At 34.6% G+C, this 17,561-nt stretch overlaps 3 protein-coding genes across 3 annotated transcripts; 1 reads left to right on the top strand and 2 right to left on the bottom strand.

Annotated features, from left to right (window-relative positions):
- Positions 1 to 2,558: 2,558 nt before the first annotated feature.
- Positions 2,559 to 6,594, bottom strand: TRIADDRAFT_36767 (signal recognition particle 54; the record flags this gene model as incomplete). The annotated part of the gene is made up of 17 exons (XM_002117827.1): positions 2,559 to 2,650; positions 2,720 to 2,815; positions 2,897 to 3,067; positions 3,151 to 3,259; positions 3,344 to 3,417; positions 3,555 to 3,641; positions 3,718 to 3,818; positions 3,899 to 3,987; positions 4,070 to 4,129; positions 4,214 to 4,274; positions 4,390 to 4,479; positions 4,673 to 4,730; positions 4,803 to 4,869; positions 5,008 to 5,112; positions 5,270 to 5,354; positions 5,558 to 5,649; positions 6,517 to 6,594. Coding segments are annotated over 17 exons (1,515 nt in total), but the record flags the coding sequence as incomplete, so codon positions are not given.
- A 1,698-nt stretch (positions 6,595 to 8,292) lies between these two features.
- TRIADDRAFT_33203 (uncharacterized protein) lies at positions 8,293 to 12,576 on the top strand (the record flags this gene model as incomplete). Its single annotated transcript, XM_002117845.1, has 20 exons — positions 8,293 to 8,415; positions 8,648 to 8,802; positions 8,994 to 9,077; positions 9,200 to 9,274; positions 9,388 to 9,481; positions 9,601 to 9,673; positions 9,817 to 9,888; positions 9,991 to 10,097; positions 10,189 to 10,350; positions 10,562 to 10,690; positions 10,764 to 10,835; positions 10,916 to 10,975; positions 11,213 to 11,293; positions 11,362 to 11,508; positions 11,601 to 11,693; positions 11,788 to 11,889; positions 11,969 to 12,033; positions 12,104 to 12,194; positions 12,287 to 12,376; positions 12,454 to 12,576. The coding sequence occupies 20 exons, from the start codon at positions 8,293 to 8,295 to the stop codon at positions 12,574 to 12,576; spliced, it is 1,998 nt and encodes a 665-aa protein (XP_002117881.1).
- Positions 12,577 to 13,522: 946 nt separating this feature from the next.
- Positions 13,523 to 16,907, bottom strand: TRIADDRAFT_64389 (expressed hypothetical protein; the record flags this gene model as incomplete). Its single annotated transcript, XM_002117826.1, has 8 exons — positions 13,523 to 13,948; positions 14,062 to 14,330; positions 14,418 to 14,519; positions 14,668 to 14,713; positions 14,794 to 14,922; positions 15,022 to 15,139; positions 15,471 to 15,595; positions 16,777 to 16,907. 8 exons carry the CDS (start codon positions 16,905 to 16,907, stop codon positions 13,924 to 13,926), a joined length of 945 nt encoding a protein of 314 aa, XP_002117862.1. The 3' UTR covers positions 13,523 to 13,923.
- Positions 16,908 to 17,561: the final 654 nt, after the last annotated feature.

The raw sequence follows: 17,561 nt of genomic DNA, 5'->3' as shown, positions 1-17,561 counted from the left end.
ATGATTTAATGGGATAATTTTGGATAGCTTTCATAGGCATCCCTAATTATAGTTCTGAAATAACTAACTATTAAGAGTTGTATTTTAGCAAGATTTTATTCTTGCTATGTATTCATACTACTGATTTTATTAATTGTCGTATATTGTAAATAACCGTATTCATCCGTAGACAGCAAAAATTAGGAAACTGTGGTTGAATAGAGCGTAATTTCTAGCAATATTTCTGCCATTAGCATAAATTATGTGTATTGACATTACTAGATATACATGAAGCGCCAGGAAATGTAATCATTCGTGTAGAGTATCAGTATGTCTTAGTTATCTTATAGTAGTGAACATATTACAATGTAGACGAATCAGATCGAGATATTCCGAGATTTTATCATCAAATTTCTAATCTATTTTATTGACATAACACCATACTAGGTATACATGATTTCGAATGCAACATCAGCTTCTAAAACTACAATACTGCATTGGAATCAACCATCTAAAGAATATGTATTACAGTAACTTTGCTATAAACAAATTCATAATTTATTAAGATTTCAATTCGAATGAAAGAGACGATTTTATTGATTACTTTATTTTCTTAATTCGTAAATATCGATGATTTAATATTGTGTCTTCAGCTATAACTAATCATCCAATATCAATTTACGTTTTTTAATCATAATACTGTGTAGTAGTATATATGCAAGATTCGAATGCGGGACTGATACGAATATATATTTGAATCTTTTATTATGCAAAAATTTTATAGCTATGAAGATACAAATGATATTATAATACTACTTGAATGTGCATCGGCGACAAAGTTCAGAGTTATAAAATCACTCATATGGTACAATAACTAATAAGTAGCTTTAACTTTTAAGTAGATATGTAATAATTGCCTTACTTTTCGGTTTGCATATCCATTCATTAAAGCTACTATACCATCTACATCAATATTATTTGAATCGTTTTTTAGATGATTGATTGCGTACCTTCATCGAAAATATTGAGTATGGAAATTATACATGTTGATAGATATAGTTTGATTTAACGCCTAATATCGGACACTCACGAGCAAGATTTTGGGCTGGCTAGGGTGTAATATGGCATACTTTTATTGTATTGTACCAGAATGATTTTCTGATGCTATTTGAGTATTAATTAAGTTCCTCGAAGAGAAGGTCTGTTATACTGTACGAAAAGCATTTGGCTATAACGTTACAGCTATTAGTGGTGGCGCACTTATCGTGTTTTATATTTATTACTCTGATCTTTAATGCTCTCAATGCTTTAAATTACTGAACTGCATTTCTAAACTGCAAAAAAAAAATTGTTACAAGGACCCTTATACGATTGACAGGAAGCGCAGTTCCCTAGCAAGATATAAGGGCATAAGGACTACACCTGCATCTACAGTACTGTACACTCCAAAGAGCTCTGCACTCTTTTATGCAAATGTAGCGTACCAGTAGTATTTTAATAGTAGGTGAATACAAACATAGTTGACATTTCATGCGACAACTCTTCTTATTTCATCAAATCAACTCTCTTACGGTAATTCCTAAAAGTTTGGCAGCGAAGAATAACTTCTTTTGGCAGTATTTTAGCAGTCTTTTCTCCGTAGAGTATATCTATTGCATTGGAGAGTTATGAAAGTTACCTTGAATGGGGTAGTCTTTAAAAAGAAATAAGCCTGTCGAAAGAATGGAATGCTGATATACGTAGATATTATTGAAGGTACCCTTGTCATGATGTAAAAACTTGCAGTCTAATATACTATAGCCACTTAACAGGATTATAATATATAACGAATACATTTATAGATAAAAAACTAATTATTATGGTACGTTCTTTTTTCAGTACAATAAGGCCGAACATGTCATGCTCTATATTATTTAACAATCTTCTGCGTCTGTGTTACAATATTGAATGTCTGAGATTATCAGTAGTAATTAAATAGATCAAGCCCAACTCAAATTGAGGGAATGAGTTTAATAATTTGTATGCACTTGACCTAAAATTATATGCATTATCATCCAATACCTTTAAAATTTGTGTTGTTATAAATGCAAGAATAGCAAATGTTACAAAGCATAGTGACGTATCAATAGTAGTAAAGTGAGACAGTACCATCAAATGTTTGTCATTATGCACAACACTATATAAATACCATATACTGCACAAGCAATACATAAAGTATTTCGTGTGAACATAGAAAATAGTTACAACTCTTTTTAATTTCATTACAGATTATCCACCTCAAATTAATATTTTTAACGATAACACGACTTGATATCAGTTGTGATCGTTACCGAATATATGATACAGTATATTGTCAACATGTATAACGTAAACGTAACGTCTGCTTATTATACCAGAGAATACTTCAAAAAGATTAGTCATTTACTTTAACCTTCGTAAGGTTGAATAATTTCATCATGTGGTATTTCTTCATTCGAATGCTTAATAGCGATTTACATTCTTAAGATGTTGCTTTCTATGTTACGGTCAAAAGTAGTTAATTGCCTTCACAACGTCCGATAACAATACTAACGTTTTCCTCCCATTAGATTAGCTAAATTACCGCCAAGTCCACCCATGCCTCCACTGCTTTGAAATTGTCTCATCATATTTTGTATACCTGGCATTCCACCTAGGGATTTTTAATAACATCGTAAGCTTTGATTTGGCACATAAAAAATAGCTTAAGTTAATTACATACCCATTTGTTGTAGAACTCGTGGATCAATCATTCGGGACATTTGCTGATTAAGTTTAGCCATTTGGGATGGGTTAACGTTTTTATTCATATCACCACCTAAGCAAACGCAATAATAAGTGTTATAAATCAAATGTATGGTCATACAGTAGCCACTTGTTATATGTATGCAATGAATACCTTTAAACAAGCCTTTGATGCCGCCCATTTTTTTCACTACCTGAGCGAATTTAGTATGTTGTGACAGCAATTCATGTACTTCTCGAATGGATACACCAGCACCTCGTGCTACCCGCTGAGTTCTTCCAGGTGTGCGAGAGAAAAATTTTGCGCCGTCGCGATTATCCAGCTCTATAGAGACGAAATATTCAATATATTAAAAATGCTAGCAATAGTAGAAAGTTGCATAAGTTGGCTGTTTAAGAATCTTATACCTTCATCGTTCATGCTATCCATAATTGTCATCAGTCGTTTTAGTCTCTTCATGGAATCTTGTTCATTTCCTTTACTCATGAATTCAGGACCAAATCCAGGAATCATACCCTAAAAGGGAGTGCAGTTAATTAAGTTTAACTTAATTATTGGATCATTGATCAACCCTTGTGATAAGAGCACATGTTCACTTACAATAATTTGATTAAATGGACCCATTTTCATAATATTTTGAAATTGTTCGTACATGTCACGAAGAGTGAATTGACCTGGAGAATATTATGATAATAAAGGTATGGCTATTAAGTTAGGACTTGTGGCTAAATTAAGGCTTTACATCCGTGATATATTTACAATAAGTAGAAAAAGATGACTCTTTCGAAAATAAGGATAGATAAATACTAACCATGTTTTAATTTTTCAATTAATTCTTCATTTTCATCTAGCTTCAATTCAGTGACTTTGTCTATCAGTCCTTCAATGTCGCCCATACCTTTAAGTAATAAATTCAAATTTTACTTAGTAAATCATTTATTTTAAGTTTAGAAATCACATAAAGAGATGTATACCTAAGAGTTTACTGATAAATGGCCTTGTTTTAAACTGCTCAAAGTCTTCAATATGTTCTCCGGTACCAATAAAAATGATGGGACTTCTCGTTGCAGCTACACTGAAAAAGTTTAATGGTGGTATAAGCTTGAATCCTTAAAATTTGTTCTTAATTTCAATAACTTGTTGATGCCAACTTACGCGCTAAGAGATCCACCACCTTTAGCATGTCCATCTAGCTTAGTAATGATAACAGAAGCAACATCGACTTTCTCCTTAAATGCTCTTGCCTATTAGGAATAAGTCTATGGTTATTTGATGACACACTACACGTTGTGTTATAATAACCTGACAACGTAAAGATATACTAACTTGTGCTTCACAAGCTTGTCCAATAGTAGCGTCCATTACGAATATAATGTTATCAGGTGTCTATCGGTTTCATAAAATAATTAGAAACTACACCTTTGCGTAGCTAAAACAAAACAACTGTAGTATGCAAGGAACGTTATTTACAATAGTATTGGAAAGCTGTAACATTTCTTCAAATAGGGAATCTTCTTGTTTATGTCGGCCGCTGTTAAGAAATTAATCAGGATATATTTAATAGGTCACTTTTCACATGATGAACATGTAATTATTGTATTAGGAATACTAGGACTTTAGGCTAACAAATAAAATGTGTGCAATACCTCGTATCGACGATGATTATTTCGAAATTTTCCTTCTTAAATTTTTCGACACCATCATGCGCAATTACCACTGGGTCCATTTCGGTATAGCTATTAAAATATACAAGACGTAACTTATTACACAGTTATAAAGCACTATACTCATTCATAGATATGTATTGGCACTGCATTGTATTACGGTATTATTATTATTTATAAGGAAGATATCGATATTATAACAGGAAAATTCACTTTAATGATCATCAATTCTTATGCAATTCAGGATCTTAGGATATGCGAGTACCTTCCATAAAACGGAATCCTTGCTTTGGTGGAATTTTGTTTTAACTGATCAAATGCACCTAAATGGACAATCAGTACAATGATTAATCTGGATTGGAGTTAAAATTACAGGGTTTTCATAAGGCGATTACCTGCTCGAAATGTATCAGCGCATATAAGGCAAGTTTTCCACCCTTTCCTTTGATAATAATGAGCCATCTATAATTTAGGAATAAAATTAGCATGGTTAATATTTCTACGCACAATACTTGGTAATGAACAGATTGTTTGAATTTGTAGCAGCACAGTTACTGTATTGGCTGCTGAAGCTAAACGATATACAATTTATGTTTTTACCTTAGTACATGTGGTAGTTTTACCGCTACCTTGTAGCCCTACAAACATGATGACATTGTTTTTCCCTTTAGTGGGTTGCCATGCTTTAACGCCAGGATCAACAAGCTATCAGAAAGTGTGATGAAGTTAGAATATGAATAAAATATTGAAATTTTGGAGCAAAGGCATTTATATTAGCGCGAACTGTGAATCACTTCCGCGAATGAAAGAAGTGTAAGAGTACTTTTTAAGAGTTTAATCGTAGAATTTAGTTTTAACTCACTTTGCATAGTTCATTGAAAACAGCTCTTTGTAAAATTCTTCTCTTGTTTAATCCAGCAGCCATTTCCTCAAAATCAATGGCAGCCCTGTTTACAGGTAATATATGATATTTTCAAGACTAGAAAATAGACTAGTTGGCTTTATAAAATTGCAGCTATTGACGAGTATATCTCAGTTACACAATGACTGAATTCATAGCGTAATGAATTTCGTCGTTGGTCAGATACATTATAAGTAACTATCATCTTTCATAATACTTGGTCCAATCTGTTCTAGGTTTTATACGTACCTTACGTTCTCTCTTAAACGCTTAACCAATTGAACATTGACATCTGATTCCAGTAAAGCAGCACATATTTCCTTCAATAAAGCTTGAACCACCTATTATTGGCATTAACAATAAATATGACTATCAGGCTTCTAGAAGAGTATTTCCTCACATGGTTGTATCAAAGTTGCATCAACTATTGGGTTCTATCATAGCGATTATAATTATTAGTAAGACGTTCATTAATTTCAAGAGTGCTGTTGTATAGCACTGTACAGTCCTCGTCAAAGAGTAAGATGGCAAAATAATGGAAAAAATCGTAATGTACAACACATGGATGGAATTCAGCTATCGATTAGTCCAAAAAGCATCCAAGTTTAGTTTATTGCAGTTTGATGATATCGTTTCTACGAGATTGAATGAGTTAACGCTTTAATATTAAGATTAAACTTTAGTGTCATAGGAGAGGACATAACGTAAGAAATGAATTCTGTCTATTCCATGAGTAAATTGATCACCATTATGGACTACTAGATGTCCCTAGTAGTGCATGCCATTGCGTTTGGAGTGGTATTTGGCAACATTAATACGATAAATTAACTACTGTTTGCACAATTGATGGTACCAGCAACCGCAGATTTCTAAAATTAATACCTTTCGTACAGGTTTCTACTGCAATCCATTACGATAGACTAGCTTTCCATTTGTAAAATAGCAACAGCAAGTACTTTTATAAGCAGTCAATTCAATATTGTTATTGCTATAGCAGTAATCCTCTATTTATCTTCAACATGAAGACGCAGACTAATCCTGACCAATTTTAAGCACTTTTACCATTACTCATTTTATCTTTGAGTGGTTTTCAACAGAGACTGGCAATGAAAAATATTCATGGACGAGTTATGGTGAAATACAGTAACATGTCGGTTATGTGTACTTTTACTGACAGTGAATGAAAATCTTTTCATACAATTTCATACCTCTTCATTGATAATCGTCGCATTGCTGAGAGACCGTAAGGCATCAGTAATTTTTCTACCTAATTCGGCTAAAACCATAGTGTCTTATTTGTAGAATGTATGGGAAAGATTGATGTAAAAAGATGTTGAAAAATCAAGAAACAAAATGGAGTCTAGTGGCGATTTCGGCATTCGCCACAGTGGGATGGTTCGGTTGCAGTGTACTGGATTAACCAGTGTCGTACCGTACCGTACCATACCATACTGGTACTCATGCGTATAGTACAGTACTGTACACCCTACAGTACTTGTCTTGAGTGTGATGTACTGTAGCTGGACTGTCACCTACAGTACGTAGTACTCTAAATAGGTGACATTGCCTTTGCTCTATGCACTCGAGTGTTGCTCACATTCATCAGGTTATGGGTACGTATAGTGTATCGTACAGTGTCGATGGCGATACTGTACACCAAAGCACCTTTACCCAGCTGCACTTAGTATGCTGAATCGTCGTAGAAGCAAGCCAACCCGTTCGCAAAAATGATGTCACAAGCACAGTACGAAATCATCGCCATGCTTAACATCATTTTTCATGTGTTTGTGACTGTGTCCTATGCTTTTCATGGGTACTAGGTCTCCATGTCCCATGCTTTTCATGGGTACTAGGGTCTCCATGAATAGGAAACGTTTTCCTCCTTAAAGAGCGATTTTTTTCTATCTTCTGTACTGTATCTCTATGGTGCAGTGGAGTTTTTCTGTACACAGTACAGTCTAGAAAATGACTGCAACAGTCTTTCTCTGGTTAGCTCGCTGGACCTCCATAGTCGACACTCTGCCGTTGTACAATATACAGTGTACAGTGTACACTGTACAGTACATACTGTACAGTACTGTACGGCGGTGTGTAAAAACTTGGAATACTGTACTGTATGTTTCAGATATTTTAGCCCATCAATTTTAACATCCAAACAAAAATAAATTTTGGAAAGTAGACAAATAATACATTAAGCGATCATGAAAGAGTTGAATAACAAGATTCTTGAGTTAAAATTGACATACAACGTTGAACTTATTCATAAATTATGTTCAATGACAAACCGTTATTTCCTCCACTAGACGTCGACTACAGTACTTTTTATTTCTACATTACTGTACTGTACAGTACTGTACTGTATGGAATGCAACCGGCCAATGGATCCGTACTGAACTGTACTGTAGTACTACAGTATATTGCACTGTACACGGTACATAATACAGTACAGTACAGTACTGTACAGTACTGTCGTACTACAGTATGCTGTACTGTACACTGTAGAAGCTGAGTACAACACTGCAGTCTGGAGCCCACGATCGTTAGCCGCTGATGCTCTTCATCCTGGAAATATTATTGCAAAGGTTAGACATCACTGCAATATTTCACTCATTGATATTGCCATCGTGGATAGAAGCTGATTGATTTTGCCTTACTTTGCCTATTTAGTGATTGACATTCTTAGTAGAGAGCACACTACCAAAGAGTGTTTTATTGCTTGTGTCGATATCATACTTGAAGAACTTGAAAATGTCAACCGCTCCAGAAAATAGAAATGTCAGGACGTCAGTCCCCAAAGTGGCAAAGGTAACTCTTGCTATATCAATCAATTGAAAGGATAGAGATAGCGATCTACAGTAAAGTACAGTATATAGCCAAGTGAACAAGCAGTCTTTACGATATAAGATACATTACAAGAGAAAAATTACTCTATTCAATAACCTATCTACTGGTGTATGACTCGATGGCGTGCGATCATCATCATCATGGATTATATTAATTGTCATATTGCTACCCAGGTCAAAAATAAATTGCCTGCTCCTGTACAAATTACGGCCGAACAACTTCTCCGTGAAGCCCAAGAAAGGCAATTAGAAGGAATTCCACCGGTAATAATGTTGCTTTATCTAGGCTACATTGGCCAAGTACTAACAACGTGTAATGAATACAATTCAATATTCAATCACTTGGATGAACGTGTTGTCATCATTGCAAACAAGTGATCTACACTTTAGTAGTACAATCTTAGCAAATTGGATAAAATAGCTATACTACACCAGTACTTTATCATCATCATAAATGCATTCTTTGCATTATAAATGCTTTACGTAATGATTATAGCCACCGAAGCAAAAGATTACTGATCCCGAAGAATTACGAAGTTATCAGCTAAGGAAAAGGAAAGATTTCGAAGATAACTTGCGTAAGAATCGGACGCTAATGGGGAATTGGTTGAAATATGCTAGCTGGGAAGAGAGTCAGCGCGAAATTGATCGGTAAATATTCTCTACCTTCAACCGGATACATTAATAAATACCATATTGAAATTTTTAAAATTAGTAACGGGTGTGCCAGTGCCATTGGTTAAACGTCTATCTTTATTGCTTAGGCCTGCTTAATGACAACGATATCCTCTTCTGTCCTAACCAGACACTAAAATGCATATATTATATAATTAATGAAATAGGGCTAGGTCTATTTACGAAAGAGGTCTTGACGTTGACCATCGTAACACGGCAGTATGGCTGAAATATGCTGAAATGGAAATGAGGTATGTGTAATATATTGAACATACACGTAGTATAGACTTTATACTTTGCTACCTTGACTAATCAAATTGTCATTGATACAAATTGCTACAAATATTCATTTTACACAACCACTTTTATAAAGGAATCGTCAAATAAATCATGCCAGAAATATTTGGGATCGAGCCGTCACTATTTTACCTCGTGCTAATCAATTTTGGTAAGAATACGACGTTAATTTATTAATTTTGATATACACGCGTAGTTCTTTCGACTTACTGCTACAGGCCATTATAGTCAAGATTAACCTTATGGTCAATTTTAACGTTGTAGGTATAAATATACGTACATGGAAGAAATGCTTGGTAACATACCTGCTGCACGTCAAATTTTTGAAAGATGGATGAAATGGGAACCAGAAGAACAGGTTATTTAACTAGCAAACATTTCATGACGCGATAGTGGTGGATAGGTTGTAAACAGTACTACCGATTGGAACGTTAATTTGGATAAATCTTTTAATCAAGTTTTTTATATTATCCGTAGGCATGGTTTTCGTACATTAAAATGGAACTAAGATATAAAGAGGTCGATAAGGCGAGGAATATTTACGAAAGATGTACGTTATTATTTTTTATTAGGCTTATCTTATCTACTGCTCATAGATGCTACAATATTGATATCATGTGTCAGTTCTTAATGTAATAAGGATCTTTTTAGATGTACTTGATCTTATGGATAAATATTTTAATGCTTTTACAGTTGTGGTCGTTCATCCTGATATAAAAAATTGGATTAAATTTGCAAGATTTGAAGAGCAACACGGTGGCTCAGGTTAATTTACATTAACGAGTCTAATGCTGTTATTTTATATCTTGTTAATCTTAACTCCTGCTGATCTATACGTATTGACATATATATAACTGAAATATATAGAGGAAGCTAGGAAAGTATATGAGCGCGCTATGGATTTTTATGGCGATGAACTTATGGATGAATCTATATTTATCGCTTTCTCTAAACTCGAGGAAAAGTGCAAAGAGGTATATCGTATTTTAATATGCTAAGTGAGAATGATTAATGCATAATTTTGAAATACTAATTGTATATTTTCTATACACTTTTCTTTCGTAGTTTGAACGTGCTCGTATGATTTATAAGTATGCCTTAGACACATTGCCTAAGGAAGATGCCAAAGAATTATATAAAAATTTTACACAGTTCGAGAAAAGACATGGGGATCGAATGGGCATAGAGACTGTGGTTACTAGTAAACGTCGTCGTCAATATGAAGAGGTAAAATACTTTCCACTTCAATACTAGTACTACAGTATTACAAGTTTATACTTTGAACCTTACCTTATTGAGTAGTCGAATTTCTGAGAGAGATCTTGTTGTACTGCATAGAATTGTATATCTGTTATTGAGATGATGTGATAGCGTGCTGTATAGAGTAAATGCATAGTTTTATTTAACCTATGATAATACCACGATAATGCCGTTTTAGGAACTTGAAAGTAATCCTCATAACTATGATGTTTGGTTTGATTACGTCCGACTAATGGAAAATGAGGAAGATGAAGAAGCTATTCGTGAAATCTATGAACGGGCTATAGCTAACGTTCCTTTAATTCAAGTAAAATATTTAAGTTACTACCATAAGTAGATTATGCTATCATACGATACTAAAGACAGCAATCGGCTTTTAGGAAAAACGCTATTGGCGCCGATATATATACCTTTGGATTTATTACGCCTTATTTGAAGAATTAGTGGCTAAGGTTTGATATTTTTTGCTTTGTACTTAGCAAAATACTGTACTATAGTGAAATATTTAAAAGTGTTGCGATAATGATTTCAGGATGTAAAACGAGCACGAGAGGTCTACACGGCTTGCTTAAATCTTATACCTCACAAGAAGGTGAGAACAATGAAGCTTTACAATTTCGTTGATTCTTTTCAGTTCTGCTAATATATCTAAACTAACATTTCTTCAAATTACATTGCCGCTGATTTTCAGTATATATGTTTTAAGTGTAATTATGCTAGATTCTATATCAAATTTAGATTACTTTAATCATGAATACGTCCTTTCAGGCGGTAAGAAGTCATAAATGGTCCCTTTTATAATATGTATTTATTGTATCTCGCTTATTAGTTTACTTTTGCCAAAATATGGATAATGTTGGCTAATTTCGAGATTCGTCAAAAGGACGCTACTTCTGCCCGGAAGATTTTGGTAACGAGTAGGGTATAGTGAAATTTTACAGGTCATAATGTATTCTTACGGAATTATTTGTTAATTAGGGCAATGCTATTGGGAGATGCCCCAAAGAGAAGTTATATAAAAGCTACATTGAGTTGGAGCTACAATTACGAGAATTTGACAGATGTCGACAGTTATACGAGAAATTTTTACAATTTAATCCTTCTTGTTGTACAAGTTGGGTTAAGGTTCGTTTATGTGTTTGCTATGCTATATGTTAATACTGAATTAAATAATTGTAGCTATGTATTAATAGATGCTTATTATAATGATACTGTAGTATGCGGAACTTGAGACTATTTTAGGTGATGTAGAGCGTGCTAGAGCTATATTTGAGTTAGCCATCAATCAACCAATAATGGATATGCCAGAGGTATTATTTTACTCTAGTATTATTTTGAAAGATGTGAGTGTAATTAGCAGAGAATTGTCTAGTGTAATTGCTGTATATGGTGTAATATACCTAGGTTTTGTGGAAAAGTTACATAGACTTTGAGATTGGTCAAGAGGAGTACGAAAACGCTAGGAGTTTATATGAAAAACTGTTAGAAAGGACCCAACATGTTAAGGTAATCTTTGGTATTGATGGATTTCATTTCGAAAGTCTTTTGTACATCTCAAAGGATGAATGAACTATGTTTTATTTAGGTTTGGATTAGCTATGCTCTATTTGAACTAAATGCTGAAGAGAATGGGGCAGTTGACCGTTGTCGGTGAGTAAAATTATGTAGATTAGCTGTAATTTTGATTTGATAATGGTCTCATGCGATTATAATTTCTTAGTTCTACTTATGAGCGTGCAAATAATGCCTTAAGGAAGACAGACGCTAAAGAAGAGAGATTAATGTTGTTGGAGTCGTGGAGAGATTTCGAAGTAAGTAGGCATGCATAGTTTTCTACCTTTAAGTAAGTACAAAAGTATTGGCTTTAAACCCGATTAAACATATTTTCTATTATAAATCTAAGGCACAAAACGGAAGTGAAAAGTTAGATGCTGTACAAAAGTTAATGCCTCGCAAAATTAAGAAGAGACGAAAAGCACAAAATGAGGATGGGGTATTTTATCTTTTATTGTATTTTTTCTAGAGTAATTATGATACGATATATCTTTGAATGTCTTTACATATTTACAGACCGACGGCGGTTGGGAGGAATACTACGACTACATATTCCCGGACAGCGAAGAGAATATGCCTAACTTTAAACTTCTCCAAATGGCAAAGAAATGGAAAATGCAGCAACAGACCTCGAATTAAGTGTTTTTTATTCATCGAATATAGCATCTTATTATATTCTGTAAATTAATACCTTATCTAAATATGTCTTCCTATTAAGTAGGTTTCAAATCTTTTGCATTTGTATATCTTGATAATTATAATTTTAAGTCAACCATTAAAAGCAAATAATAAAGCGAACTTTTGCAATGTCTTGGATTTTCTATTATTGCTTACAATGTGGCCATTGCATTACAAATATCGTAATATTGAGCACCGATAGATTGCTACGGCCAGCATTGAATTTTGTTATTATGACTTTATGGTATCAGCTATACGTATTATCTTACGATTTTTCAAGATTCACTGGTCGGAAATTAATCGATACGTAGGAAGTTACCGCAAAAAATTTTTATCACTCATTAAGGGGAGATAGCAATCAAATCAATTATAATTTAGCTTTACGTGAGTTACATACAGAAATCATTTAGTTTGTATTTCAATATGAAAGGGTAGGTAGAATATGCAGTAAAAAAGCGTACTGTCTACTATAGTTCCTATGCTGAATGAAGGTTAACTGGGCTTGAGGTAAGCTTATGGATACAGCATCGTAGAGAGTACGTTCAGCTGATTAATAATAAAATCAAGATCATATTAGCGTACTAGTACAGTCTGATGGTTATCTGAAGTTTATGGATACATTTGATGTTTTAGTAGTAGAAGAAGAATTAACAGTAAGATTTTGTTGCCGCTTGACAAAAAGTTATGTATCTGCCATATACCATACGGAAATTCTTGTTATCCGATTTTTAGCTATAATATGTCATGTTTAACAGAGGACACTCTTACGAAATTGCACGTATTTTCTTCGATCGATGAAATCGACTGAGAATACCGATAAAATAAGCAAAACATTTAGTAATCGGCCGTTCGCATACAGGTTAGAAAGTATACTCGTATTACAGTCAGTTCTAACTGCGATACGTACGTGTTGTTTATTCATATTAACCATAACGTGCTCAATCACAACATTACCATGAAATTTAGAATATAACATATTACAATATATGCAAAAAGCACCATTTTTAATTGAAAGATAACATTTTGCGAACACATACTCACATTTAAGTCGATTTATTAAGATACAATATAAAAAAGACAAGTATCTTACTTACATATTTAAAGTGGTTGCGCATACAATTGACAGTAGCTGAGTTATATTATTGCATTGATTCAATTCTGTTAGAATTGATAGTACAGTTTTTATTGTAATTTAAGCATTTCACAGTACCATACGGTAAAATGGAACGTTACACATTTCCTGCTTACTATGCGTATCGTTGGCAGAGTCTAAAAATATTTCGTTATGGTTACGAGCAGAGGAAATTTTTAATCGGCAGACGCTTTTAGTTTCCTAAAGAATGAAGTGATAACATTAGGATAAGATTTTTTCATCTCGTAAAGCAATACCGCATAGAATAATTAATCAATGTTAACGGTAATATAATGAGTAATAAATGAATGAACCTTCTGCGCGGACTACTTCTTGGTGATCCTTCAGTTTTGGTATAACTTTTATTGACTATTACGTAATCTTCTTCAACCTTTGCACCTTCATCAGTTCCCGCCGTGCTATCTTTATCTTCATCCTTATTGTTATTATCTTGAACATCTTCGCTGGTTGCAGGATCTTGTGTATTACTATCATTTTCGGGTTGTTGCATATCTATTAATTCCTGAACATTTCTATTTGGCGATGGAGTTCCTAATGCACTATCAATCAATGAACTACCAAGCTGAAGAGATGGTAAAATTGTCACCGTTAGCATTGCAATGTTAGTAACACAAACAATTTGATTGATATATCTCTTGAGTAAACTTACCAAAGCAATAACGAGTCCGACTATAATAAATCCAAGACCCATTATACCGTAGGCAACATACTCCGGAATGTTGTACTCTGATACTAGCATTTGATGGAGACTCTATAATTTTGTTATTGGGAATTTTGTGTAGTGAGTTAGCAGAATATATTGGATCGGAAAGGTGATTTTTAAATATTACTGAAATATTAAGCCAATAATAACGATGCAATTTGTAGCTATTTTCAATTAATCATCAACAGTGGATAACCTTAAGTTGCATGGAGAATTTATATAAATAGCCAAGCCCAACCATCCTGTACGGAATAAGTTCATTGGGTAAAGCATTAAGGCAAAATACTGTGTTGATCGGTTGTTTTTATCGCGATCTACTTACGTTATAGAGCTAGGCGATTTCCACCAAGATAACGGATCAGCTTTTTCCCAATTCTGATTGGTGATGTACGCCTGAAAGTTGCTTAAAGTGGGTGGAGGTGAATATTTGCGAAACTGGCCGTTCTTTACACTGTGTATTTTCAGTAAAAGTTTGCATCAACATCATGGCACCATAAATTGACAATGAAATCGATTTTGATATGAATAGAATAATCCGCTCGTTGCTTACTGAAAGATAGTGGGTAAGGCGGTGATCATAAATTGTGCTCCTAAAGCTAAAAAGAACTCCGACGTTAGACCAAATCTATTTATTGTCACTTGTTCGATAAGGCTATCCTGTTGTGTCACTATGATAGCAATATTATTGTGTTGTCCTACTCATACTGTAGAGTACTTCACAATTACTTGTTTTGCAACATTTACAGTGCACCTACGGCTAGGGCTAAATGACACTTTATAACTAGGTCTTTGTAGTCAGTCAGTCAATAAGCCGAAAAGTCATTACGGTAAACATCAGCGATGAGTCTTACTTAATATTGACTATAGAATGAGAAATGTAAATCATGGCTACTGTTGTAACATGATGGTGATCATAATATGACAATACAATTGTAATTGGCATCGCCATTATATCAGTAGTTCAGAATATTGCGCTTTCATTATTACGGTGATCTTAACCTTCATCTTGTGTTACATCTACTTCTGCAACGCTGACAGTATGATCCTTTTGTTTTTTTGCCCACGTAGCAAAATTAGTCCATGTTTCAGCAAGGTTTTGACAAGCTGGACACCAAGGAGCATAGCTAAGATTTCATATAACGCATCAATGCGTAGCGATAGAGGTATAGATGAGTGGATTAGTATTGAAGGTAAAATGAGATAAAGTTTCAAAAGTGAATAATATGTATAATATTCCTATTACTTGCAACACTTGGGAAAGGTCCGATTGTAACAAGCGTTAGGTGTTGATCATTATAATATAATCGGGTGATGTTTACCTCATACAGGGTAACGTGCATGATACAGAAATTTAGGATTGACATCCTGGTGATCATAAGATTCTACTATTACTGACACGGCATGTGAAGGTATCGTGATGAATGAACCATCAGCAAAAGAACTTGATTTACCGCTGGATTGCTATGATAAAGTTTAGTAGTTTACGGTTGATTGTACGGTTCTGATGTTCTACCTACCGTAGTGATATCCTGTATTGGTATTTCAATTTTGATGTATTCATGAAAGGATAAGCGTACTGTATGTTCCACTACTGTCAGAATAAATCTCAGTTTGTCACGTATATCTGTATTCAATGTGACTTTGAATTCTTTTTTAAATTTGAGAATATGTCTACTATGGTAGTATACATGTAGAGTAGAGTATCGCTCGCTTGATTCCAGTCAACGACTATTGGAAGAAGGGCTTCTTTTACTCTACTGTAGACGTGGAGGGCTTGAGATGATAGGAGAGGATAGTATCAACAATTATTTTGGGAATTGTACTTTCATGATGTAACTACTGTAGCATTGTCATTTCCCATTTTGCAAAGCATGATTGATGTTGATCGTCTCTTTTGAATGATCCACAGTAAGACTATTACTATAGGAGGAAGCCAACAATAGTCATTGCTACCGTATATGGAAATAGTCATGACGTCGTTTTCTCCATTTGCTCCTGTGCACTATGTGATCGATTGTATTTCTATCCTGTACTGCAGTAGCTGATGACAACTACTATTGCATTATTTTTCAATTGATATTCAGCTATGCAGATACACAGCTACCGTATCCATTGATTATTGTTTGTCCATGCCTAACGATTGCTAATGTCGGATATACTGTAGTCCAGTGAGCATTGACTATGGCAAATGGGTGCAAAACTACCACTACGATGGATGCTGACTGGATTCAGCTTGTTGTCAATGCTTATTTTTCATCATTCTGTACCATTCTTCAAGCATGAATCCTACACAAGCTATACTCACAATTTAATCATCCATTCTCCAGTTAAGGCTTGCTTCCAATTATTCCCCGTCAATTTGACAACTTGTCCTGATACTGGATTACCAAGAAGGAGGAGAATGATTGCGAGCAACGTTGCTACTTTGATGGCCATCTTGCGATCGTTGGAGGGTTTGCCTTGCCGAATCGACGTAACGTTGCTATTACACTTGTCACGGTTCGGTTCGCAAGTTGACGTTACACTTGTCTACACTGAACGATGGCGTGGTGTCCCGGACTGAATCCGTCAGTCCGATAGTCTGACCGTCGGGGTAATAAACTCTGGCTACTAGATGAACTACTGGTAGTGTACTGTACTGTACAGTAGCAGTGATAGTGAGTGTAGACTGAAGGAAAAAGCGCAACTCGACACAGTCAGTACAGTCAAGCTGAGCATGTCTAGAAAGTCGTGGGAGAAAATTTTTTTCCGTCCTGTCTGACAAGTCCCCATACACTGTACAGTGCATACTGTATCCGTTATTAGTTGTTCTTGACGAAGGACTTTCACTAATCTACCCCAAGTATCTTTGTAATTTGAATAAAATGGCCGTGCCCTGACTACTGTAACTTTTTACTAAAGCAAGATTCTCCAGCAGCATGGACACACGGTGATAATACAGTATCGAACTCGCTGTAAAAGTCCAATCTTGTCCTATTTATGTACAACACTGTAGCTGGAGTTAAGACCGGCAAAACAATCCAAACAAAAAATTGTTTACTCCAAGTTTGCCCATGATCTACACATGCCACAAATGGCCGTGCCCTGACT

The sequence above is a fragment of the Trichoplax adhaerens genome, genomic scaffold (assembly GCF_000150275.1).
Source record: "Trichoplax adhaerens TRIADscaffold_31 genomic scaffold, whole genome shotgun sequence".
NCBI classification, from domain to species: Eukaryota; Metazoa; Placozoa; class Uniplacotomia; order Trichoplacea; family Trichoplacidae; genus Trichoplax; species Trichoplax adhaerens.
This window is presented reverse-complemented; position numbering and strand designations above follow the sequence as displayed.